The sequence below is a fragment of the Camelus bactrianus genome, chromosome 16, assembly GCF_048773025.1.
Source record: "Camelus bactrianus isolate YW-2024 breed Bactrian camel chromosome 16, ASM4877302v1, whole genome shotgun sequence".
NCBI lineage: Eukaryota > Metazoa > Chordata > Mammalia > Artiodactyla > Camelidae > Camelus > Camelus bactrianus.
In genome coordinates, this window is record NC_133554.1 from 58,961,239 (window position 1) to 58,985,702 (window position 24,464).

At 60.8% G+C, this 24,464-nt stretch overlaps 1 protein-coding gene across 5 annotated transcripts in view; it reads left to right on the forward strand.

Annotated features, from left to right (window-relative positions):
- Window positions 1-4,532: 4,532 nt before the first annotated feature.
- BAHCC1 (BAH domain and coiled-coil containing 1) overlaps window positions 4,533-24,464 on the forward strand; it is a 62,548-nt gene continuing 42,616 nt past the window's right edge. For 3 of the 5 annotated variants that reach the window (XM_074343954.1, XM_074343958.1, XM_074343957.1), the window contains exons 1-2: window positions 4,533-4,721; window positions 8,540-8,934. In XM_074343954.1, coding sequence (XP_074200055.1) covers window positions 8,757-8,934 — 178 coding nt within the window. In that variant the 5' untranslated portion in view covers window positions 4,533-4,721; window positions 8,540-8,756. Of the gene's footprint in view, window positions 4,722-7,375; window positions 7,867-8,225; window positions 8,339-8,539; window positions 8,935-24,464 lie in introns of those variants that run through there. The other 2 variants (XM_074343955.1, XM_074343956.1) reach the window with 2 other exon arrangements.

Here is a 24,464-nt window from a genome sequence, read left to right on the forward strand (position 1 = left end):
TGTGAACCGCTTCAGCCCCGACTGGGGCCCTAGTTCATCCCGCTCCCCCCACTGTACGAGGGGCAAGTGCAAACCTTGATTCTGGCCCGTCTCCAGCCGGGCCTGCCTGCACTCTCGCCCAGCCTCTGGAGCTGGCCCCCTGTGCCTCTGATGGGAAGAATTAAGAGTCAATTTTTATCAAGAAATTGTTTCTAATTTGCCCTTTGACTAATGGCCCAGGGAACAATGGACAGACACCCGTCACAATTACCCGCCGCAGTTCTGCTGCTCCCTCGCCCAGGCAGGCATTTATTTGGACCAGCGACTAATTCACAATTTTATGTAACTCCCCTAACACCTCCACCCCCTTGCGCTAAAAAATGATGATTTATTTCATGGTTTCACACAGAGCGGGATGGTGGTCCTCCGGGAGTGAGGAGCCCTGGAGACCTCTCAGGGGAGCAGTGCGTGGCGTGAGTGCGGGGAGGGGCCCTAGGGCTGGGGAAAGGCTCCGGGGTGACAGGGGCCCCTAGGCTGTGTGAGGGAAGGCAGGTTCCTGCAGAGTGCTGCTGCCAGTGTGTGCTGTGACGTGCTGGGGTATGATGTGGAAGCTTGTGCATGTATGTCTCATGTGCGTGTGGGAGTGTGACATGCTTTCTGATGCTCCAGTGTGTGCCTGGGTGATGTGTTTGTATGCGTGCGCCTGTGTGGTGTGTGAGCACATGTGAATGTCTGCGTGTAAATGCGTGCACATACGAGACTGCACATGAGTTTGGTATGTGTGCAGGAGCAGAGTGTGGGTGTGTGATGTGCCAGCCCAGAGTGGTACCTGCCTGGCCTGTGCTCCTGCTGCAGAGGAAGTGACCAGCATTCCAGGACGCCCCTGGGTAGTGTTCTAGGCTGGGGCAGGGCATGTGGTCTGCCCAGGCTGTGGGGGCCTCGCCTGACAGAGAGCCCATCCATTTGTGAAACTGTGGGCGATTGCAGAGACCTGGACACCCCAGCTCAACTCTGACCTCACATTTCTAACCCCTCCCCTCTGTCCTCTGCCTGGTTCTCCCTCTCTCCCCAGTGGAAGGCCAGCCTGCAGACCTTGACACCATGTTCCTCTAAAATTAAAAACATTTGTTAGCTCTGGACAGCAGGGAGAGTAAAAAAGGAAACCGGGAAGGTTTCCTCGGAGCTGATAGCGCGCCCAGCCAAACATGCCCAGGCCGGGGGAGCCTGGGGAGGCCGCGTCTTCCGAGGGGAACACGGGAGCTTATTTTGGTACCGCGGGAGCTGCTGAGGGCCAGGCGCCCGCGCTGGGCAGCTGCCAGCCCCTGCCGCATCCAGCAGGCCCGTCTGCAGCTATTTGCTGTAACAACTGTTTTGAAACAGTATTGGGGGGGGGGAGCCCACTAGATTTGTTTTAAGTGATGCTGGGGGGAGAAGGAGGAGGGAAGCCAGGCGGTCAGGGAGCTGCCCATAGACCTCCCCAGGCAGGCTGTGTGTGTGTCTCTCTCTCTGGATGCGACAGGAGGGGCATGGGGGGACAGCACTGGGGGTTCTGAAAGCTGGTTTTCACCCCCTGAATGAGGACTGCAGTGATGGCAAGCTGTAAGGGTCTGAACCGGCCTTGGGAGGGGAGAGAGGCCTCGAACCTCGGGCTGTCCCCTGTGCTCCTACCTTGCTGGCAGCCTGCTGGTCTCGGACTGTGGCTGGGGGCCACCCCATCAGTCAGGCTCCAGGACCTTTGGAAAATACTCTACCCGCGGGGATGGGGGCAGGTTTTGGGGGCTCGGAGGCGCTTCCCAGACGGTGCCCCAGCTCACACACTCTAAAGAAGAGTAGGGGCTTGGGGGCCTGGCGTCCCCACCCCTCCCCCACAGAGCGGTCGGGGTCTGGAGCCCCTTCCCGACTCAAGGGCCTGCGGGGCCGCAGCGGCGCGCGCTCAGGGAGCTCGGAGCAATTCCTGGGACACTGCGGGTTGCCGAGGTGTTCTTTCTCTTGGACGGAGAATTTTTCTCGTATACATTTTTTTCCTCAAAAAACTTTATTTCAAATGGATCTTTAAAACATAAGTATAAAAAAAGTTTCTGGGGCGGAAAACAAGCTTATCACAGGCAGTTAGTAAGGGGGAACTCCGCTTCCAAAGCAGAATGGGAAACGTGCCGTGGCGAAGGTTGCTCCTCTGGGGGCCGGGACTCCTAGGGCTGCGGGAAGCTGGCGGGGCCTCTGGGCGCGCAGACGGCACCCTCGGCACGCCAAGGCCAGCGGAGCCTGGGAGGCGGTAGGAGCCCGGCGTGCTCGGGGACGGCACAGGCAGGCGCTCCCGGACCTAGCTCTGGCCCCGCCTGGCTCTGCGCAGGGTCCCGGAGCCGAGGCCGCCCCCGCCCCCCCACCCCTCCGAGGGCGCGATTTCTCCGGAGCCGGGCCGGGCTCTGGTTGGCTTCCCTCGGTGTGCGTGAGAAGCGGGAGGTCTCCGCACGCACCCGCGAGGGCAGGACGCGGAGGAACCCCGTGCCCCCAACACGCTGGGGCCGAAGGTGTGACTTCATTCTCCTGAAGCCACGGCCCAAACCCGGTGGTCCGCGCCAGAAACCCCCGCCCCGGCGGCCGCTCCCAGCCTGCGCCGGCCCCCCCGGGTCCGCACCCGAGACCTAATTCAATCGCTCTCGGCCTAATGAATAGCCGTGCGCTAATCGGATCTTCGGGCGCTTTATGGATTTATGCGTGTCGCCTCTCCTCCCGCGGCCGCCGCGCGCCGCCTGGGGTCGCTTCCGAAAGCCCCGGCCTCGGGACTGACCAGAGGCTCCAGCCTTTGGGGGCGGGCGTCCTCGCCATCCAATAGGGGCGTTGCGGGAGCCGGGACTTGGCGCCGCGCGCCCCGTCCTAGGCCCCCGGCCGGGGCTTTCGGAGCCGGGCGCTTACCTGTCAGCCCCGGGCTCTCCCGAGCTGCCCCGCCAGCCGCGCCGCCCGAGGCGGGCTCCCAATCCCGGAGCTCCGCCCGCGGCCCGAGCCCCCACCCCAGGTCAGAGATGCCCGCGGGGGAAGGCTGGCCAGGGCCGTGCGCCTGCTTCCCCTTTCTCTTCGGATTCCTTTGATCCACGGGCTCTCGGCGGCACCTCGGCTCCGGGGCTGCCGGGGTCGGCCCGCGGGGGTCCTGGAAACCGTCCCTAGCTTATCTCCTTTCATCAAGCGGCCTCGGGCCGCCTTGAAACCGCGGAGCCAGTAATTGCTTTTTTCAGGAGGCACTGTGCGGACTGGACAACAGCCAATCAGCGCCTTGTTTACACTCGGTGATTGACAGCCTGCTGGCGGAGTGCCAGCCAATCCCGGCGGCCCCGCGGGAGCGGGCGGGGGGGCGGGGAAAGGAAGGTGACAACAGAAGGCCTCTGGCTTAACCCCTTCGTGTCCCCACCGGAATGAGCCGGCGAAGAATTTCTAACGTGTGCGGATGTGTTGATTGGCATCTAGTTTTTAAATACCGGTTTTTTTTTTGTCCCCCAGAGGTGGAGGCAGCGTTCACCTGGAGAACGAGGAGTAAAAATAATGTATCCATCGCCACTAAGACATCACCGTGACTCCCGAGAATAAATAGTATTTTGTTGGGAAACCAAATTCTAACAGAAATATTTATTTGGAGAATATCTTAAAAAGTAGTTTGCATCTGGTTATCATTAAGGTATTTGTTCAGAGGCTGTCTTTAATTTGGGCGAGGATTTAGCGGAAATACAAGAGAGCAACATTGAAAAACACTGCACGATTTTCACACTGTGCCTATCAAGGTGAATATATTTTAAAAATCTGGTTGCAGATGAAGAAAGGGCAATCTTTGTCTTGGCCATAAATCTCCTATTTTCATTTTGATTAGTGCTCCGTTGCAAAATGTAGCCAAGGGAGATAAAACTGAAGGTCCGCAGATACACGGCCAGAGACACAGGACCCTCTCTTCAGGGTCTGACCCCTGGGGTAGGGGAGGAGAAGACCAGGCGGGCGACTCTGGAGCCCGTGCCTGAGTTCGATGAGAGTGGGCGGAGTCCTCGGAGTGGAGGACGGGCCGGGCAACCCGAGGAGGCCTCGGTGCTTGGAGTTCTGGCCTACCTGTGCCGGGTTCAGCCACCTGCCAGACAGATCCCAAGTATTTAAAAAGCATCTGCTTCAGCGGGTGTTGCTGCTTCTTCTCCTGGCCTCTGTGCACCAGACGCCAAACGTTAGACCTGCTGGATTAAATTAAAAAAAAAAAAAAGCAAACGCCTTCCCCTCCGCGTGGACATGCGCTCCCACTCGCCCTGCTCCCACTCCCGCCCTGCGCCAACACATTCCCATTCAGCAGCAACGATCTGCGCAGAGGAGCTGCGCAGTCGCCGAGCTTGAATTAGGCGCCATCGGGCTTGGTAGTAGCCCTGCTGCTCCCTGATTGGCAGCTCCCTGGCCCGGCGCCAGCCTATTGGGAGGCCTGTTTACGCCGAATGAGTGGCACGAGCTCCCGGCCGCGGAGGGCCGCTCGGCCAATCAGGGCGAGGGCTGCTCGGGGCTGAGTGGCACGAGCTTATTAGTATGCAGGGCCCGTGGCTCGCCGCGCCGGGCTGCAGGTTTGAGAGCCGCTCTGGATGGGCTCGCTAGAGTCGTTGTTGTGGAAGCGGTGCATTTACAGTGCAACAGTCAGCACATTGAAAATACCAATAGGAATACAAAACAAAGTCACATTTACTGGTTTAATTGTATTGCATTCAATTGTATCCAGGAAACAGCCTCCAGTAAGTAACTGAAATTGCTTTCATTTTTTTTGTTTTTGTATTTTTATTATTTTATTTTTTATTTTGGCTTTGGGGATTTACATTTTTTTAAGCAAGAGAAATTCAGGGTTGCGATGTTAAGAAATATATATATTTTCCCTGTTAAGAAATCCGTTATAATGTCGAGCAAGCTTTTTTTTTAAAAAGATGGACTATATATAAGAACGATTTTTTTTCCTCTGAAAAATCGTATCGATCGGTTTAAAATTTCCCCCGTAATGCGTCCTTGCTTTGCTCTAAGCGCTTGTTGTCTCGATCGACACCCAGCATTAAAAATAAATAATCGCGATAGGACAGGGACCGCCAGGCTGCGTCCGGCGCGAGGCTCGCAGGCGGCTCTGGCGGACAGTCGGCTAGGTCCCCGACGCTGCCAATGTGCGCCCGGCTTTGGCGGCACCACGAACGAACCCCAATTGTTTGCCTCCCCACCTTGCTCCCCTCCCCCGAGCAGCCTCTGGTCAGCCCCTCCCGGTTGCGGCGCGGGGAACCGGCCGGGTCATGCTGGCCAAGGCGGCCCGGCCCCCTACCAGAGGAGCTTTCAGGCCGCTGGCCGCGTGCGGGGCGAGGAGCCAGGCGGAGAGGGGTAATGGCTAGGGTTTTGGGGGTTCGCTTTCCAGAGCTTAATTCACTTTAGAACATTTCAGAAATTTTTTTCCAGGGCGGTGAGAGTGGAGGAGGGGGCCAGCGCAGCCGGGCTTTCTCACCGCGCGCGTTCCGGGTGGCGCGCGGGGCTCCTGCCACCATCGGTAGGGCGGGGTCTGCGGGCGGGTGCGCCCTGGGGCGTGGGGGTCCGGCGCGGCCCCGGGCCTCGGTCCTCTCGGGGGTGGGGTGGGGTGGGGTGGGGTGGGGGGTCGGGCACGACCGTTTCGTAGGGAGCGGGTTCTGCGGCGGCGCCCGAGCAGCTCGCGCCCCGTGTGCGCCGCGCCTCAGCCCAGCCTGCAGGCCCCACGGCGCCAGTGCGCCCGAGGCGGCGCCAGGGTAGGCGGGAGGCCGAAGCAAGGGCAGGCTTTCAGGTGCCTAAGTTAAAACCAAAGTAAACCTGAAGGAGTTCCACATACCGGAGCGCGCGAGCCACGCGCAGACGGACGGGCGACTCCGGGGACCGGGCTGCGGGGTCCTGGGGAGGAGCCCGGCGTTCCGGAATTCGGCTCTTTCCAAAATGCCCTTGCCAGCGATTTTCCTGCGGGCGCGGAGCCCCCCGCCCGCCGCCGCTTTCGCTCGTTTCCTCTTAGTACGGCCCGACCCGGGGCCATGGAGCTTTCCTCTGCTGCGGCCTCTCCTGGCGCTGGGAGGTGGCAGGGGGAGGGGGCTCGGAGCCCTGGGACTCGCTGGTGGCGGCGCCTGGGCTCCGGGACTCCCGGCCCAGGCCACGGCGGCCGCGCGTCCCCTCCCGGCTCCCTGCCTGGCTCGCCTTCCGCAGGCCCCGGGAGCCGCTCTCTGGCGGACAAGGAGGCGCAGTGCGGCCTCTCCCCGGGAGCAAAGAACACAAAGAAAACCCCCCTCTGACCGGGTAAGAATCGCCACGGCACAGACTGGCGACCATAACCCACCCCCTTCTGCGTACAAAGTCTAGCGGGCTGCTGGGGAAGGATCAATCCACCCCGCACAAGATGAAGATTAAAATTACTGCCGGGAGCCGAGCCCGCGTCCCGAGAATCGAGAGCTGCTCGCGCTTTCTCGACAATTTTCGAATTTCTTATTGGAAAAAAGAAACCCCACAAAACAAAAGCATAGCAGACACAGCTCCCCGGAGGCCACCTGGAAGCCCCACACCCCTCCGAGCGCAGACCCCGGCTCCCACGCCTTTGAAGCCACAGGTTCCCGACCACCCTGCCCTGCATCTTTCCCTTTGTCCAGCCCCGCGCCCCCAGGGCTCCCGCCTCGCTGCTGCCCGCCGGGCCCTAGCCTGGCCTGGGCAGCCCCTCCCTCCCCTGACCCCAGCTCCTGCAGCCCCGTCGCCCGGCGCTCCTCCTGCCCTGGCGGCCTGGCGCTCGTTCTGCAGGCCCGAGAGGCGGCGAGCCGAGTTATTTGTTAGACCGGGGGAGAGAGCTGGCGATCCCCAGAGGGGAGGAAGCCCCAAACCCCTTTGTATGAAGTTGAGAGACAAAGAGAACTCTTAGTGTGGGTCCCGTTTGTTTACAGTGCAAAAGCTCTCCGAATAAATATTAAAAAGCTTATCAGCTGAGCAAATATGTGTTCACTTAATACATTATGTTTTCGGTTATAGATTAAATCAAACACAAAACAGTCTGCAAATAAGACATGTAGGACCCGTAGCATTAAATATAGCAATTTAAAATAGTATTCACAAAATGGAAAACATCTTAATCGCTTTGTTGTCACAGTGGGACGAGTAAAAAAATTTGAGAGGCTTTCTGCAAAGTTCACAGTTAAGAATCTTGAGCCTACCCATCTCCCCTTTTGTTAGAGGTGATACCAGACATGAAAACAATGCAGATTTAGGAAATGAGGAGAAATGTGCAAAATGAAAGGCCACTCAGGCGCACAGCCTTGCAGTTTATGTCGATTGCTCCCTCGCTCTGCGCTCAGCGTCTGAAATTGTCCCCGATTTCGCTTCGGAGTGGACTCTCCGCGTTGGGTGGGGGTGGAAAAGAAGGGAGGTGGGGGGCATTTTTAAGTGGCCCAGCCGGGAGGTGGAGGTGGACAACGGAGGCCGGAGGTCTGCTGGGACCCGGGCAGCGGTGAAGGTTGCTTACGCGGGGCCCGGTCGACTGTTCGCCTCCCCAGGGCCGAGCCCCGCGCTGTAGACCCCGCGTCCCGCGGCCGCCTGGGCGCGCAGAGACCGGCCTTGGCTCGGCGACCCCAGCAGGCGATGAAGGGAGAAATCCTATGGCTAATTTGGGGCGTTGAGAGAACAAATTCTGACTCTCAAAGCGCCCCCCCCCCAAGCCCCCAATCCGCAGAGGAAGATCCTGGGCAAATTTGACTGGGGGGCGGGGTGATTGTTCGAGCCTCGCCAGAAAGCTCCCGGCTCCGGGACGGCAGGCCGGGCACTGCGGCGTGGCGGCCTAGGTGACGCCGGCGGTGGACGCAGACCCCCGGGGCCCTGGGGAGCTGGCCCAGGGTCCTGGCTCAGCGCTGCGGGGTGGGTGCCTGGTCCCGTTAGGGCTGGGGGGGCGGCGGGTTCAAAAGAATGGACCGAAAGACGCATAGGGGGATGGGAGAGGGGAGAAAAGGAAGGTTATAAAAAATACTCTTGAGTTACAATCAATAAAATTACTCGCTTAATTAGCATGGTTATTCGGTTAAGCGGAATGCAGTAAAAGCTGGACCTCGGAATAGGGGGAGAGGAAAAGAGCTAGCGTGGACCCCAGGCCTTTCCTCGGAGACACCTTTGGGCAGCGGGGGAGGGGAGAGGGTGTGCGTTTGAGTGAGCGTGTGTGTGTGTGTGTGTGTGTGCGTGTGCGTGATGGCTTCGCAGATTTGGGTTTTTATCACCCAGCGGAGCCAGCAGCCTTTCGCTGCGGCGCCCTCGCCGCAGGGACCCACGAAGGGGAAGCGGCGAGCAGTACGGCCGGGTTCCCCCAGGCTGCTGCGGTCCGAGCGTGGCCGGGACGGTGCGTGTGCCCGCGGGGATCCAGGCGGCCCAGGTGGCCGGCGCGCGCGCGTGCATCGGGAGACGCGCCGAGCGCTCCGGGTCGGCCGCCTGGCCTGTCCAAGGCTTGGGCCGGAGGGCGTGGAGGAGGGGGCGGCGGGGCGTGGACCCCCGGGCGAGCCGAGCCCCCGAGTCACCGAGTCTCCTCTGCTTGCCTCCGCAGACTATGGACCCGCACGGCGGCCGCCGGCTCGGCACGCGGCCGCCCGCCGAGGAGCCCAGCCCGCCGGCGTGCTGACCGGCCCCTCCGCCGCCGCCGCCGGTGACCCCGGACGCCGCCTCCTCCGCGCCGCCCGCGCGCCGCCCGCGCGCCGAGCCTCCCCCGGGCCCCGGCCGCGCTGCTCCCGGGAGGCGGCGGCGGGCCGGGGCCGGGGCCCGGCATGGATGGCCGCGACTTCGCACCGCCGCCGCATCTGCTGTCGGAGCGCGGGAGCCTGGGCCACCGCAGCGCCGCCGCCGCCGCGCGCCTGGCCCCGGCCGGACCGGCCGCGCAGCCCCCGGCGCACTTCCAGCCCGGAAAGTACTTCCCGTCTCCTCTGCCCATGGCTTCGCACACAGGTCAGTGCCGGCCGGGCGGGCGCGGGAGAGGGGGCCCTGCCGTGAGGTGGGCACGGTCGAGGGTCGACTGGGCGCCCACCCCTCTTCTCCTTGGAGCATTTGGGGAGAAGCCTTCAGTTTCATTTCCCTGCTCTGGCACCGGTGGCGGCTCGCGCGTCCTGCGGGCCGCCCCCCTCCCCCCAACCCAGTCGGATCATCGCGGTTTCGAGCGGCCGTCCCCGGGGTCTCGGAGGGCAGCCCCGGAGCCGGCTAAAAATAAAGCCGTCCCCTCCTGCCACCCTCCCCCACCCCTTCCTGCAGAAGAACTAAATTCCGCGGAAACCTCATTTCTGCATTCTGCATTCACATCCTTAAGACATTCCGAGGCTGGGACAACGAGGCACTTTCTGCGGGAACAAAACGGCTGTTGTGACTGGGGGTAGGGGTGGGATGCCGCGGCCTCGCGGATTAGGGCGGTGTGTGCGCGGGGTGAGCGTTAATAGGGACTGCCGGTGTAAGACGGGCAAATCCTGTTTCTATATAAAGCCTTGAAGTGTCAGGGCGAGAATGGGTTTGCAGGGGATGCATTTGCTTTAACAAGTGCCTCCGGTATCCTGCTAAAGCCGGACAAAGCGTGGCCAGAGCGCGGCCCAGCCTGGGGGAGGACAGCGCCGGCGCCGGCTCGGCTGGGGGCGGCGCGGGGGCCGCCTCCGGATTTCGATGCAGGCGAGTTCGCCGCAAATTTGCTCCAACCGGAGAGATCCGGGCCGCCCTGCACTCCGGTCTTCTCCCATCCTCTCCGAGAGAATCGTTCTTTGGCAGAGCTGATCCAGGTCTCCAGAGTAGTTCCCCTTTCGGGTGGCTTCGATATTACTGTTGAGCAAGGTCAGAGGAGAAGCCGGGCCAGGCAGAGGGTGGCGAAGGGACCGCTCCCTCGCGGAGACCCTGGAGGTCACTGGGCAGTGCCAACTGAGTTTGCAGGAGCTGGAGGGGCTGCGCGTGTGGGGACCCGCCGGTCACCCTGGAAGGTTGGCTTGCTTTTTGTTTACAGTTTGCTCTAAACATCAGAAATGTTGTTTGCCACTTTTGTTGTTGTTAATTTGGCAGTAACAGTTATTATTGCTAGCTTGATGAACTGTGAATACTAATAAAATTATATCTGCTTTAATGGGATTACAATTAGTGCGTGGATTAAAATGGATGGCAGAGTCAGGCTAGAAGGAAAGGTGTCAGAAGGGAGGGCAGTCAGAGAGAAAAACATAAATTTCCTAAAAAGAAAAAAAAATCCAAGAAATTGCTTGGTTACTAATGGGCTTTTAGCATTTACAACACGAGGAGATTCAAAAAGTTAGGGTGAGCTGGGAGTGGAGGGGCCAGACTCGGCGCTCTCGGGGAATCAGCCCTGTGGCCGCGTCTCCCGCTCCGCGTGAGCCTGTTCTGCTCTTCCTTCTAATCCTCTTCCTCTTCCTTTCTCTCCTCTAGATTTATAACCCAAAAGAGCAAAGGAACTTGCCTGGGCAATTGCTGATTCTAAAATCTCTGTCCTGGCTGTCCCTGTGGTTGCCTCTCCTGCCCCTGCAGTGGCGATGCTGCCTGCCCGGCTTAGCCCATACTGGGGGGCTGCGGTCTGGGGCAGGTGGTGGCAGCAGGGACAGTGCCGCAGTTGCTCTACCAGCCCCTTCTGGCTGCAGGCTGGTGCTGCCTGCGGAGGGTGGGGGGGTTGAGCCTGCAGGTTGTGGGGGGGAGGAGGGAGCCATTGCATCCTACCCCACCCCCCCATGCCATGCCCTCTAGCCTCTCAGCCGACACAAGGGGTTCCCAGTAGTACACAGACAGGCTGGGGCCGTCCCCGCTGGCCAGGCCGGATTCCCCATCAGTTCAGGTCACTGCTGCCTCCCCTGTCCCCATTCAGCAGCCCACAGCTCTGGCCAGGCCCTGGTCAGCCGCCATTTCCCCTTTCTGCTGCTGTTCCCAGAAGCAGGCACCCCCGAGTCAGGTGGGAACGTGGCCTTGGGGGCCCGAACCATTGTCTTGCTCATTCCAACTTTGACCACGTGGTTCTTGGATGGTAGGCCACGGAGGGTTTGGAGAAATTGGGTGGGTGCTGGTTGGGTCTGTGTCCTTGACCCAGACCCTACCCACCTCCTCCCCACATGCAGGGTGCTCTAGAGGGCGCTGGAGGTCCCCAGGGCACCCTCAGAGAGGGGACTGGAGGGCCACGTGTCGCCTGCTCCTGGAGCCTGTTTTCACCCCCCTGGGAGACCAGAGAGACCTATTGTGTTTGGAGATGTTCAGCCCATTTGCAATGAGAAGGCTGGCCTAGAGGGCGTCCAGTTCGAAACATCTGCCGCTGAAAGCCTTTTGAAATTGCTGAAAGCCAGAATCTCGTATTGCTTTTTAAAATTTAGCTACATCAATTTTTTTTTTAAAAGGAATTATACCCCAGACCACTTTGCTTTGGTCTGTATCTATATATGATCTGGTTTAGAAAGAAAAAAGTATAATTAAGTTAAAAAATTTTTTTGCATCTTGTGTGTGGATTTCCAAATGGCCAGTTTGGCGGACTTTCTTCCCATTTCCGCGGATGGCTTCGGGTCCACAGGCCACGGCTGCAAGCATCCCAGCCCTCCCCTCCCTGAACCGACGGCCCTGCTGAAAGGAAAATTACTCTGAGCTTCTTCCTATTTGTCCGGCTCCCACAGGGGAGCAGGATTCAGCCACCCGCGATGGAGTCTCTGGCGTCTGAGGATTGCTGGTCCCCGGCATGGCCACCTGGCCTGGGCCAAGGGTCTCCCTCCCTGCCCGCCGCCTGTTCCTCTCCTCCCTCGTCCCCACCCAGCACTTTCAGAATGTCAGCTTGAGGGACCCTGATGGGACGCTGGGCTCCAGGCCGCCTTCCATTGTTTTTCTAAAAATGAAAGTGCTGGTGGCTTTATCACTGGGCTGTAGGGTTTTATGGTGAAGCGCTGCTCCAGTAACCTTGTCACTGAAAGGTGCAATTAAAATGTTTGGAATCATTATTTTTAGTGCAGTGTTAGATTTTGTCTCTAATACAGATGGTCTGGAGGCAAAGCTGTGAAACCTGGGGTGGGTGGGGGGGTCAACAACGCACCAGCCCAAGATTTTTCACCAGCGCTACTGCCGGGAGCGATTGGGGATGGCGCCTGTCCTCCGAGCGAGCTCTTTAGTAAGGAGGCAGCCAGGCCAGGAGGAGCGGGTCCCCGCCCCCTCTTCCATCCCTCTCTATATGTACCCCCCCACCCCCGCCAGCGCGGGATTCAAGAATCACCTCTATCCAAAAGAGGCGGAGGACGCTTGGCTTCGGCACTCAGACCGCGGGTGGGTTCTCCTCTCCCCCCTTCTCCCGTCTTCTTTGGGGTGTAAACGCCCTGCCTGGAAGTCAGGTGCCCTGGGCCTGCTCTTCTTGGGAGTACAGGGCAGCAGTTTCCCTCTGGTGGGAGGACCAAAAGCGCTTCTGATCGCCAATCTCAAAAGGGAGGAGAAAAAGAAAAAGAAAAAGAAAAGAAAAACGCAGTAGAGGAAAAAAGATAATTTCCTGGTGTGAAAAGACTCCATCAAAGGTTCCCCCTCTCTCCTCAAATGATATCTTTTTGTAAAGGGAAAAAAATACATTTTCGTAAATACCTCATTAACTCAATGACAGGATGGAGTGTTTCTGCAACAGTTACCAACATTAAGTAGGTGTGAAAAGAGTTACTTTCCGAAGACTACCCATCCTGCGCTCTACGTGACAGAAGCAGACATCAAAGCGGCAGCCGCCCTGCGGAGCCCGGAATCCAGGGCCCGGGGACCGGCCCGGCTGCGGCCGCCTCGCCTGCCCGGTGAAGCCATTTTTGGAATGTGGGTTTTTTCTCAGTGGGGCTTGTGCTGCCCCGTGTCTGATTATTCCTACCAGGATATTCCTATAGGAATATCCAGGTCACGTGAGCACTCAGGCAAATTAGCCAGCGAGGCAGGGAGCGGCCTTGCCCTCCCTCATCACCCCCAAACGCTCCCGTTTATTCTTAGAAATCTGCCTCCTCTGCCGCGAGACTGGGTTCAACAGCCCGCACAGACAGGACAAAGCACATAGGAGGCTGTTAGAATAACTTGGAGGGAGCTAAAAATACCCCTCAGAAACACACATAAAAAAGCCAAATCCAACAACAGAACGAGCTAAAAATATTCCAGGCTTTGGCAAAGAGCACAGAGTTAAATAAATTATACAAGAGCCATTCATGGGAGCAAGTTGACTTTCTCTCTTACGGGAACTTGGTTCAAGCTAATAAAAATAATAATTTACTGGCCACTGAGCTTTGCTTGAGTTTAGATTTAATTGGTGGGGCTTCTGGCATTTGTCACTTCTTGGCGATTAGTGGGCTTGCCTTGGCCTGGGGCGGGGTAGGGAGGGGGTGCCAAGCCCTGGGTCCCTGGAAGCGGGGGCAGTGCTACCCCACCGTCCCCCCTCCCCCCAGGAGCAGGGCCTGGGGTGCCAGGCCGGGATGCCCAGGAGGCCAGGGGAGGAGAGAGGCTGCAGGGGAGTGGTCAGGGAAGGCAGAAAAGGGACAGGTAAGGCGCCGCTATTTTAATTTGATAAATGATCGTACACCTTTAAGACTGTGTTTTAACAATCAAGATACACTCCAGCAAGTTGATAGGATGTTCGCTGTCAACTTACATATGTCATCAGCGCGGGCTGTGAGCATAAATAACATTGGAGAGCGTGCGGGATAGGCGGCAGCCTCTCTAGGAGCCCAGCAGGCAGCACCCCCCCCCCCCGTCTCTCCTGGTGTCTGGGGGCAGCTGCCAGAGGAGGACAGCAGTGGGGGGCACTTCGGGCAGGGTCTTTGCTCTCTGGGGAGTTCCCAGGTCTCCCTACCATAATAAAAGCACCAGACGGGTTGCTCAGAAAAACCACCGCAGTGTGATCTGAGGCTGGAATCGCACCATTGGCTGGTGTCTTTTCAGGGAGCAGATGTCTGTGTTCAGCCATTTCCCAGGAATGTCAAACTTCCACCCTGAGATTAGGGTCCTTTGCTCTCTCCTCTTCCTAGCTTGCTCTTGATGGAAAGCCCCCTCCCCCCCTTCCCCCTCTACCCGGAAATCCCAGCGGGCGCTCCTGACTCCCAGAGGACTACACTTCCCAGAATGCCCTGGTCTGGCTCCCCGGTCTGAGCCTGGGACTGGCCCTGAGCTGGGAATTCCCAAGCACAGCTAGAGTTCAGCCAGTGCCACTGGGAATGAGTGCTTTCCGGGGCGGAAGGGGTCCTTGGTCGCCACCCCCAGTGCCCCCTTGCCCTTCCTTCTGAAGGAGGCCTCTGGGCCCCGCCTGGCTTCCTCCCTACCATAAATATCTGAATATAGGCCCCAACAGATGGGAGAGGCCCCTTGGCCCAGGACCCTCTGCAGCGGGCAGCTGCCTTGACTGATGTGGCCAGAGCCCCGGGGGGATTCCCACCAGACGCCCTAATCGCAGCCCATTGCATGTGGCCTTCTCAGAGGGGCCCTGGTAACACTGGTCACGCGGGACTCCGCTGGGGTGGCATCAGGGCTGTCTGCCTGGGGGTGGAGCCCAGGAGGAAATCCTGCACAGCCTTTGGGGTGGCGCCCCACTCCTCAGCCTCACATCTGACAGCAGCAGCCCTGTAGATGCCCTGTCAACCAGCAGCCACCCTGGGTGACTTCTGGTCAGTAGAGACCATCCCCCCAGAACAGAGGTGCTGCCTGAGGCCCCTCTGATGGCAGCCTGGCCCGTCATCACCCAGCCAGAGAAGTTCCCACACCGGCCGCTGCTGGCAGCCTCTTGGAGGGGTGGCCTCCCAGGACAGCCCTTGGAAAAGACCCTGCTCGGAGGTCTTCATGAGGCCTCGAGCCACAGCTGGACTTCAGGGCTTCGGGATGCAGATCATGCGCCCTGTCTGGCCGTAGGTGACTTGCTAGGTGACTTGCGATGCGTGGATCCCACCTCCCTCATCCACTGGGGATTGGCTCCCTGGGGTTCCTGGGTCCCCGTTAACCTCTGGGGCCTCCTGTCTCCCACCTAAGATGCAGGATTACAAGCAGGCAACAAAATCACAAGGAGCATGCACGGTCTAGCCGCCCCCCTCTGCCGCAGCCCCGGGCCGCACCGAGGAAGGTACGGGCTCGGAGCCCGCGCTCCACGGCCGCGGCTCGGCCTCGGCTTTGACTCCCTGCCCGCTGACGTTTTTATGGGATAATATACCGTTTAGATCACGCAGGCCTATTTGTCAGTGGGCTGCCCCTGTTTGTTGTAATATATAATATTACTGCCTCCCGTGGCCCTGCGAGCAGCTGCCACCGGAGGACGGGGACTAGTTGGTGGGAACTGGGCGTGGGCTTAGAGGGGGCGCCGGGTGGGGGATTGCCCGGGCCCCGCTTATGTGGTCGGCGTGGGTTTGCAGCAGTCGCGGGCCTTGGGGGGGCGGTGTCCAGTGCCCAAGCCGGGAGCCAGCCGGGCTGGCATCTCAGGGCTGCTGCAGCTGTCTAGACGATTAGGTTCCAGATTGGATGAGCCAGGAAGCTTTTTTTTTTTTTTTTCACATTCTGACCTCGGTTAGGGGGGGAGGAGGAGGAATGAACAGGTGGGTTGGGTTCCCTGCCCCCTCTCCCCTCCCCCAGCCCCCCCAACAAAGAGTTCAGTGTCTTTAGATCCAAAGACTTTTGAGGCTGATGGGGGCGGGATGGGGGTGACTGTGTGCCTGAAAGTGGAAGGAGAGTTGAAGCAGCCCCTCTCCAACCTCAGGGCAGGAACCTGGTTTTCACTAGAAATTACCAGAACTCGGAGGAGGGGCAGAGGATGGGTGTGCCTTCTCAGGGTCCCCCTCCAGGTGGAAGCCGCAGCCACACTGAGTAAGGACTAAACCACCCTTCTGCTGTCTTCTTGGGAAAAGGCGGTCTTGGCTGGATCCCTTTGCTCCTCCTTCCAGAAAGCCAGGGCCCTTCTTCCCTGGGACTTCCATGGGCATCTCTGGGGAGGGCACCACGGCCCCCAAATCCCAGAGCCAGGCCAGGCAGGGCACCCCTACCCTTGAGGCAGGCATGCTGGGAGCACAGCTGGTTAGAGGTGAAAGGAAGGCAGATTGGGGACCGCTGGATAAGAGACCCACGGAGCAGAGCCCAGGGCTGCACTGTCAGGCTGGTACCCACCTGGCCCAGTCTGTGTCCCCTTTGTGGACAGAGGTGCAGGCCTACGCTGCAGACCCTGACGTCCCCACGGGCCAGCCCGCGCATTCACTGGCCAAGCTCATAGGAGCCCGCAGTGCGGGTCACAGCCGGCTCACATGTGCTCACACCCCGGGCAGGTCTTCATGCTCACAGCTGCTCCCACTCACACATGCTCACAGCTGGCCTTCAAGGAATCACATCCCAGTTGGGCCCTGGGAGAGTCAGCCGGCCCACTGATCCGAATGTGTGTTCTGGTCTGTCTCCATTTCCCGCCACCTGCTCCATCCTTCAGCTCCTGGCCACCTGCTGGGGTGGAGCCCGAGGGTCCCCAGCGACTCTCGGTGGCAGACTCGAGCACTGACGGGCAGGGCTTGGTGCCCTCCCCGGCTCCGGCCCCTTCCTTCCCTCTGTCCCTGTGGAACCTGTTCTCTGGCTCCTGCTTCAAATGAACCTGTCCCCACATCCAGTCCCTCCGTGAGAGACGGTCCTCCTCCAGGAGATGCCTGTCAGCTGCCCTGCCCAGCCCCCACCCGCAGGTCAGCCATGAGCCTCCAGCCCCGCTTTCCTTTCCCTCTGGGCCTCTCTAACCCGAGCCTCCCCCCCCCGCCCCCAGCACCTGAGGTTGGCTCCCGCCCACCACCCTTGTCATTCCACTGTCCCTGAGGTTCCCGGTGCTCAGCACAGGCTCCAGCCACCATGCTCCCCTCTTTGCTGCCCCAGGTGCCTTCTCTGCTCCCTACCCCTCCTGGAGCACCCCCCAGCCGGCTCCCCCTCCAGGCAGCCCAGACGTCGGCCAGTGCCCAGGCCCCCCCACCCCGGTTCTGATCCACAGCTGGCACTGGAGGGTCACGGCCTCATGTCCTTTCAGACCCCCAGGTGATTCTGACGTGCAGCCTGGTGGAGAACGGCGGCTCCACCCAGGCCCACCATCCTGACCGTGTCCCCCAGTTCTTCTCACACACCACCACCCCTCTTCTTCCCAGGAATGCCCCCTGGGCCTCCAGTGCATCTCTGTCCCACATGGTCCATGACGTCTGGCCCTGACCGGCACAGCAGTCTGTCCCGCCAGGCCTTGCCGCAGTCCCCGTCCTGCTCCACATGGGCCACCTTCCCGGTGGGACCCCAAGGTCCTGAGTCTGCATGTCCACCCCTCCATCCCTCTTCCCCCCAGAGCAGGGCCAGGCAGTCGCTGGCTCCCCGTGCAGGACAGCAGGGGCCGAGACGGGGTGCCCGTGCCCGTCCATGCTTGGGTAAAACGCGCACGTGCCTGTGGGTGGGAAGAGAAGCCCTGTGTGGCTTTTTCCCTGCAGTTTCACCCCACACTGGAAAATCGGGATGGTAACCCTGACTCCGGGAGAACTCGTTAGGAGGAGGAGGGTGGGGGACGCTGGGATCCGAACTGGCCCTGGTCTCTTCCCTAAAACCAAGGTGCCCTCCCCCACATCCATCCACCATGGGGACGTTGACGCTGGCAGCGCCCCCTACGTGTTCCCAGCCTGTGTGGCCTACCCCCAGGGACCAGGTCAGCATCCCCTCAGCTTCCAGAAGCGTCTTCTGTTGTCTGCAGAGGCTCCCAGCCTGTGTGCACTATGTTTTGAAAAGGTGTCAGAGCAAAACAGATTGGCAGAGAGGGCTGTCCCCTTCCTCTTAGTGTCCGAGGGTGAGGGGCGGCAGGGAGAAGGCCCCTGGGCAGTGCAGCCTGGCGTCACCTGCATGGCCTGGGAGCCGGCCCCTGGGTGCACACGTAAAGTTGTGCAGCAGAGAGAGGGGGCCAGTGGGGATAGGACCTGGCAGAGCACCGGCCGGGCTCCAGGTGGGGCCGCTTCCTGTCTGCCCCGTGCCTGGCCCCCGCAGGTGGCTCCCTGGCTGCCGGCGTGGGGTTCTGTGTGTGGTGGAGCACTGATGATTGGAGGGCAGGCGCTGGCAGCTTCACCTGGGCCACAGGTGCTGGAGGGTGAGGAGGGACAGATGCTGGGGGTGAGCTGCCCACTCCCCCACCCCTCTTCCCTCCGAGGTGGCTGTGCAGGCAGGGGCTGGTGGGCAACCAGCAAAAGGGAAATGAGGGTGGGGGAGAGACAAGGGGCGGGGCTGTGGCCCCTCTCGCCCTCTGCGGCATCTCCGTCCCGGGCAGGCTTCTCTGCGCCTCCCACTTCTAAAGTGAGTCAGCGGGGAGGCTTTGCTGAAGGGCTGGGACAGGCACAATCCTGGAGGGGTGCCCCATCCCCAGTCAGTGCCACCGGGCTTCCCCATCCCCAGCCAGCCGGTCCTGGGAGCCCACGTCCTCAGGATGTGCCCAGAGACCTGGGGAGAAAGTGCCTGGACCTCGGGCATCACAGGAGGGGCTCCTCTGGGAACAGGCAGGGCCCCCCTCATGGGTCACAGTCCCTCCAGCCCCTCTCCGTGGTGCCTGCCTTGAGGTCCTGCTGTCTTGTGGCCTCAGTATGACCGCAGAGTTAGGAAACGGGGGCCCTTGCTCCTGCACCCGGGCTCTGGGGTCCAGCCACACCCCTGCACGGCCTCCCTTACCCTCTGCCTGTGTGGGCTTTGGCTGCTGGGGGCCAGAGGCTGGAGGTGGCAGCTCGCAGCGCCGGGAGGTGAGCGCTGGGGCTCTCACGGAGTGTGACGTCATGGGGATGGGGTGCTCTGAGGCTCTGGGTCGAAGCGGGAGGATCATGGAGGCCCCTGCAGAAAAGAAAGTCCTGGACCCACACATGGAGCTGGGGGACCCCGGGCTGCTCAGCCTGGGGGGGAGTGGAGGCTCCTGGGTGCCCCCTCACTAGGGACACTGCGTGAGCCAGGGGTGAGACTGGCTGTAAGCAAGCACTGCAGAGCTCCCGGGCCTGGTCTCAGGACCCCGGGGCGTTCCTCAGGAGGCTGCTTCTGCAGCTTCTCTTTCTTCTGTGACTTACCTGTCTGCCCGTGAAGAGATGCTGGGACCAGCCTGGCGGGTCAAGGTCCCAGCTCTGAGCTGGGAGTGCGCTTTCCCCTCACCTGGGGGAGGCCTGAGGGTTTCTCCTCTCACCACCCATCTGTCCCGGAGCTACCCTCCTGGTCCTCAGTCCCCAGCCCTCCCCAGTGTGGGTGTGCCCTGCAGGGCCTGAGTGGTTCCCCCTTTTCTGCACCCCAAACCCTGACCCCAGACAGGCACCGGTGCCCAGACCGGCGTTCAGTTCAGGCCAGGGAGGACGGTGGCCTGGGGAGACCCCCAGGGAGGAGGAGGTCGGTGGGAAGCCAGTGACTAGAGGATGAGAACAGGTCACCGATCCACTGCCGGCCAGCTCTGTCCTCTGCCGCTCAGATCCTCCCTCCCTCAGATCGCTCCTGCCTCTCTGTCCCTGCCGGCAGCTTCAGAGCTGTGCCGGGACGTTGTCCTAACCTGTGCAGACCTGCTGGCCACTCTGGTGTGGGTGCAGAGGGACCCCAGGTGCGGCCCCCGCCGTGGCAGTTCGGACCTGTGTGTCCTCTGCCGGCACTCAGACTTCAGGCCATTCCACTCTGCCTGCCTGCCTGCCCCAGTGTGAGCCTCACCACTGTCCCCAGAGCATCGGCTGTTCTCTGAGGCCTTCACAGCCCTCTGCCTTGCAGACCCCCACCACAGCCTGCACACCCCCTCGGGACCCTTCCCCATGAGCCGAACCTCTCCAGGGCCTGGGCATTCCCCTCCCCCAGGCAGGCAGCACTCACGTCCCTGTACCCCGGAGGGCGCCTTGCACTCAGCGTGGCTCGGGCCCAGATGCCGCCTCCATCACTCCTTATAGGGCCCTGGCGGCCGGCAGGCAGGGGATTCAGGACCCAGGCTTGGATGTGGATGCGAGGAGGACAGGACCGGGGCTCCCGCCAGCCTCCTGGCCTCACGGCGCTGTGCAGAATGGTGTGTGCACAGCCCTCATCGCCCTGCATGGGACGGAGGGGAAGGAGCTGGACTCCATGCTCCCCCAGGACACGCTGGTCTGCTTAGCGGGGCAGCTGCCCTGTCCAGCCTGCCTGCCACACTCCCGGCCAGCAGGTCACTCCAGGGCAGTTTGCCTGAGGCCAGCCCCCTTTTTGAGACTTTTTGCATCCCTTTGGGTCTCCTAAAAATAAGCTTTTAATTTGTTTTAAATTAATATTAAAATTAAATCTAAATTAAATTGTAACGCATCATTTGGGGGAACTCTTAAAAGGCCCTTAATGAGCATGAATACAGATAAAACCAAGAAAAGTTGGGAAGGTGCACATGAGGCCCTCCCGTCCTTTATAAAGCATTGCAGACTTGATGATAAATCCTTAGTAGAAATTCAAAATTATCGAGTCCGGAGGGCTCTTGTGTGGGAGGTGTGTAAATAGTCTGTAGGGTGTCGAACAAAGAGCAGGGGAGACAGGGTTAGCAAGGACTTCCGCGCTGCTTGTCCGCACAGCAGTCAAGGGCTGAAGTGTCCTGGGCCTGGCTTGAAAGGGAAACTGGCTCCGTGACATGGGGGCTGAGGGTGCCTCTGCGTGTCTGGGTCACGGGGGTTGGAGGGCTGCCTTCCAGGTTGGGAGAACTTCACACATAAACCTGGGTTTCTGACTTTCCTGCAGAAGCAGATCTGCTCCCTCTTGGTCCTTCCTTGACCTTCCTGAAGGTTCCTTCTCTGCTCTAGGCTCCACTGTAAATTCTCCCCCTGCACCACCCCCTCATCCCATCCCATTGCTTCTCTATGTATGGGTTAGCTATTGCTGTGTAACACATTGTCCCAAACTTAGCAGCTCAAAACAGCAAACTGTCATCACTTCACAGTTTCTGGGGAGCGGGAATCTGGGTCAAGGTGTCAATCCAGGCTGCAGCTGTGGGGGATCCCCTTCCAAGCTCCTCCACATGGCTTTTGCAAGCCTCAGGTCCTCGTTGGTGGCTGGCTGGAGACAGGAGTTCCTTCCCTGGGGACCTTCTGTTGGGCTACTGTAGTCATTTTATAACCTCATCTCCAAAGGGCTGTCCTCATAATCTTGCGGTGTTCTATTCATAGAAGTGAGTCCAGTCCCACCCATGTTCAAGGGAAGGGGATTCAATAAAGGCATGAATACCAGGGTTCAGAGGTCATTGGGGGCCCAAGGTTGACCCCACGAGGGGCAGGGTCCATTTGGACCTGACCTGCGGCTATAGCTGCCCCTGTATGCTGACCTTGCCCAGGTCCCCTCCAAAGCCTGGGTCCTCCCTGTCCTCTGACTGCTGGCTGGCTGGGCGCACTGGGGGGGCGGTCCCCCTCCTCCCTGCTGACCCTTGCATGTGACCTGGCTGAACCACTGGAAGCACCTTCTCTCTCACCCAGCATCTGTCCCCTCATGTCCAGCTCCAGGACTATCATCACTTCCTTGCTAGCGACTCCACTCTGGCCTGTCCTCTTTGAAAGGCTGGTCCCCACTCGGTGGAGGGCCCCCCGAGACAAATGCGACCTGCCCTCCACTGGCGGTCATTGTTGTCCATGGCTGTCAGACGTCTGCTCCGAGACAGGCCATGAACAGGCCAGGAAGATGGCCCCAAGCAGCCGCAGGGCCAGCGTGGGTCACCAAGAGGTCTGAGGGCCACTGTCAGAGGCCAGGGCGCCCGGGCAGCCTGTGGCTTCCTCGGATTCCAGGGTGAGGGTGTGTGACCCTGCACGCTGCAGCCACTCAGTAGCTGTTTGTCTAACGGATGAGCCGGGTTAGAGTTTCATTCTCTGGGTGGGGCTCCGGGCTCGGGCTGTGGCTTGGGTGACTGAGGTCTTTGTGCTGTCCGGTCTGGGCAGCACTCCCGTCCGGTCTCCCCACGCCAGCGGCCTGCCCTAATGAGGTCAGCAGGTGCCCCGGGCTTACCCGGGCACTCCCCCTGGATTGCCCGAAGCCGATGGAGACTCCCCATTGGGTCCCCATTGGGAGTGGGGACCAGGTGGCCGGAGGGTCATGGTGCATCCTGAGGTCTCCAGACCCTCCAAGACCGTGTGGCGGGTGCCCCCTGGGGACCCCGTCTGCCCGGGAAGCCCAGCCCAGAGCCCTGTCCGCCAGCTAGCAGCAGAGCCTCTTCTGCACACGACGCTTGCTCAGATCCTTGAGTGTGACTGGGGCGAGGGGGCCAGTCCTCAGGCTCTGGGCTGGGTCCCCTGCCGCCCCCTGCCAGGGGCAGGTGGGGTCCAGGTGGCGGAGGCTCAGCAAGGCCCCTTGCTTGTCCCGTGTTCACATAAGGAGCCACTCGGGAGCACAGGCCGTCCTGTGGGGGGTCCAAGGCGGGTCTTCTGCCAGAGCACCCCCTCACCAACGGCAGCTGCCCCTGGCTCACCTTGAGCTGGGGGCTGAGGGCCCAGGCTGTGGGGGAGCTGCGGGGCGGGGGGGGTCTCCTCTCCATTGGGAGCTTCCGCTGGGCCTCCCCGAGCCTGGCCCCCCTCTAGCTCCCCTGGACTGGCTGTCACTCATTCCCCATTCGGGGAACTGCCCCGTCCTGCCCCAGGGCCGCTTCTGTGTCCTGGGGGCCCCCAGATGAGTGGGGTGCACTTTTTCCACCCCAGAAACAGATCTCCTCACCCTGGTCCCCTGGAGAATTCCCAGAAACACCGTGGTTTTACCTCGAAGCCTGGAGGCTTGCTTCCTGCGCGTGCCGTCTGTCTTTAGAGGCTACAGTGTTATCTCTGTGCTTCGAAGGGGGCGGGGTGGCTTGTCACAGCAGCTCAGCTGTTAGGGAAACTGCGGGGCTGCGGAGCCCCAGCTGCACCCCTGCCCCCCCAATCTCCCGCTCACAGAGGGGTGGGAGGGTTGCCCCCAGCAGCGCAGCATGAGGGGATCCCCACCACCCAGCAGGCTGCCCCCTGCATGCTCCTCCCACCAGGAGCGGGGGGCCGCCCCGGTGCCAGGCCTTTCCCGCTTCAGGTGAGGAGGCCAGGTCTGCTGAGAGCCTCAGAAGGCAGGGACGTCGTGCGGAGGGGTGGCCCGTCAGAAGGTGGGTTCCCAGGAGGTCTGTGCTGGGAGAGGCCCAGGCCCCCCACCCCGCTCTGCGGGGAGTGAGTTGGCAGCGCTGGCTCTGGGTGTTGTGCGGCCCGCGGTCTGGTCCCCGCAGAGCCCTCCTCGGTGATTTGGCCTCCTCTGCGTCTCTTGGACGCGTCGTGCCTGCTCTCTCCGCAGTGCACCCGGGCCTCCTCACGGGCAGCACCCGCAGCAGGGCCGGGCAGTCCTGCTGAGAAGCAAGCAGCGTGTTACATCTGTCAAGGCCCCGCACCATGCGTCCTGCGTCCCTCCGCGCACAGAGCAGTTGTCCTGCGGCTCACCACGGGGGCTCTCCTCTCCGCGCCCCGGCTCCTCTCGGCCTGCACCTTTGCCCTGGGCTTCTCTCCGCTTCCCTGCCCTTCCTGCTGGTCACTCCCATTCAGGGGGCCCCTGGGGCAAAGCCCTGAGGGTGGAAGGTCGGTCCTGAGCGAGCCCCTTGCCAGGGCCAAGGGTGGCCATGTGCCGACGAGGCTGGAGTGTTGGAGTCAGGGCTCAAGTCCTGGTGTCTCTCTGGCCGCCCCTCCTTGCCTGTGACCCTGCTCTGTGCAGCGCCCCGAGCCAGCCTGCTCCTCCCTGTTTCTTTCCTGTCTGTCTCCTCCTACCCTGATTCTTCCACGGGGCTGGGTTCCCAGGACTGTGGGCTAGCCTGGGACCCCCCCACGTGGCTGGAGGTGGACGGGTGCTTGGAGGTGTGGCCTGGGGCGGAATGGAGGGTCTCGAAGTGGTGGAAAGCTGTAAGGTGAAGACCTGCACTGTGAAGAGGGGTGATCAGGCTGAGTTTTGTGGAGGAGGCTGGGTGTATACTGAGCCTTGAGAGATAGAGTTGGGGAGGGCTGTTCTCCTTAAAAGGGCAGCACTGGAGTGAGTCTCAGTGTGGCTGGATCGAACTGTACCTGAAGCAGTTGGCTAGGAAATGAAGACAGCAGCAGGAACTCAGGAAGTTTCTTGAGAAAGGGAGGATAGTGGGCTGATCTGTGTGAATCTGTGGAGGTCCTGGGTGTCCCTCCTGGCCCCACTTCAGGATGGAGCCTGTACCATTCTGGGAGTCAGGCCCTTGGTCCCTGGTCTTTCTCAGGCACGAAGGAGCAGGAGCTGGCCTGAGTCCTTGCAGTGGCCAGGTAGAGCTCTCCCAGCTCAACGTGGCAGCTGGCCCTGCGGCTGGAGGTAGTGACCGCAATGTGCACAGCTGTCCCTGCCCAGTCTCCCAGCCCCACAGCTCCACTGGGGCTGACTGACACAGACTAGTGTCTCTCCTGCCTGGGTGTGGGTGCGGGGTGCCTGGGGCAGCCTGTAGCCTTGTTCGATGTCAGTGGGAGGAGTCTTCAGATCCCCCATGCCCACCTAAGCCAGCCCAACCTCTGGGCCCTGTGGCTATACCTGGGTCAGGATGTGGGGCT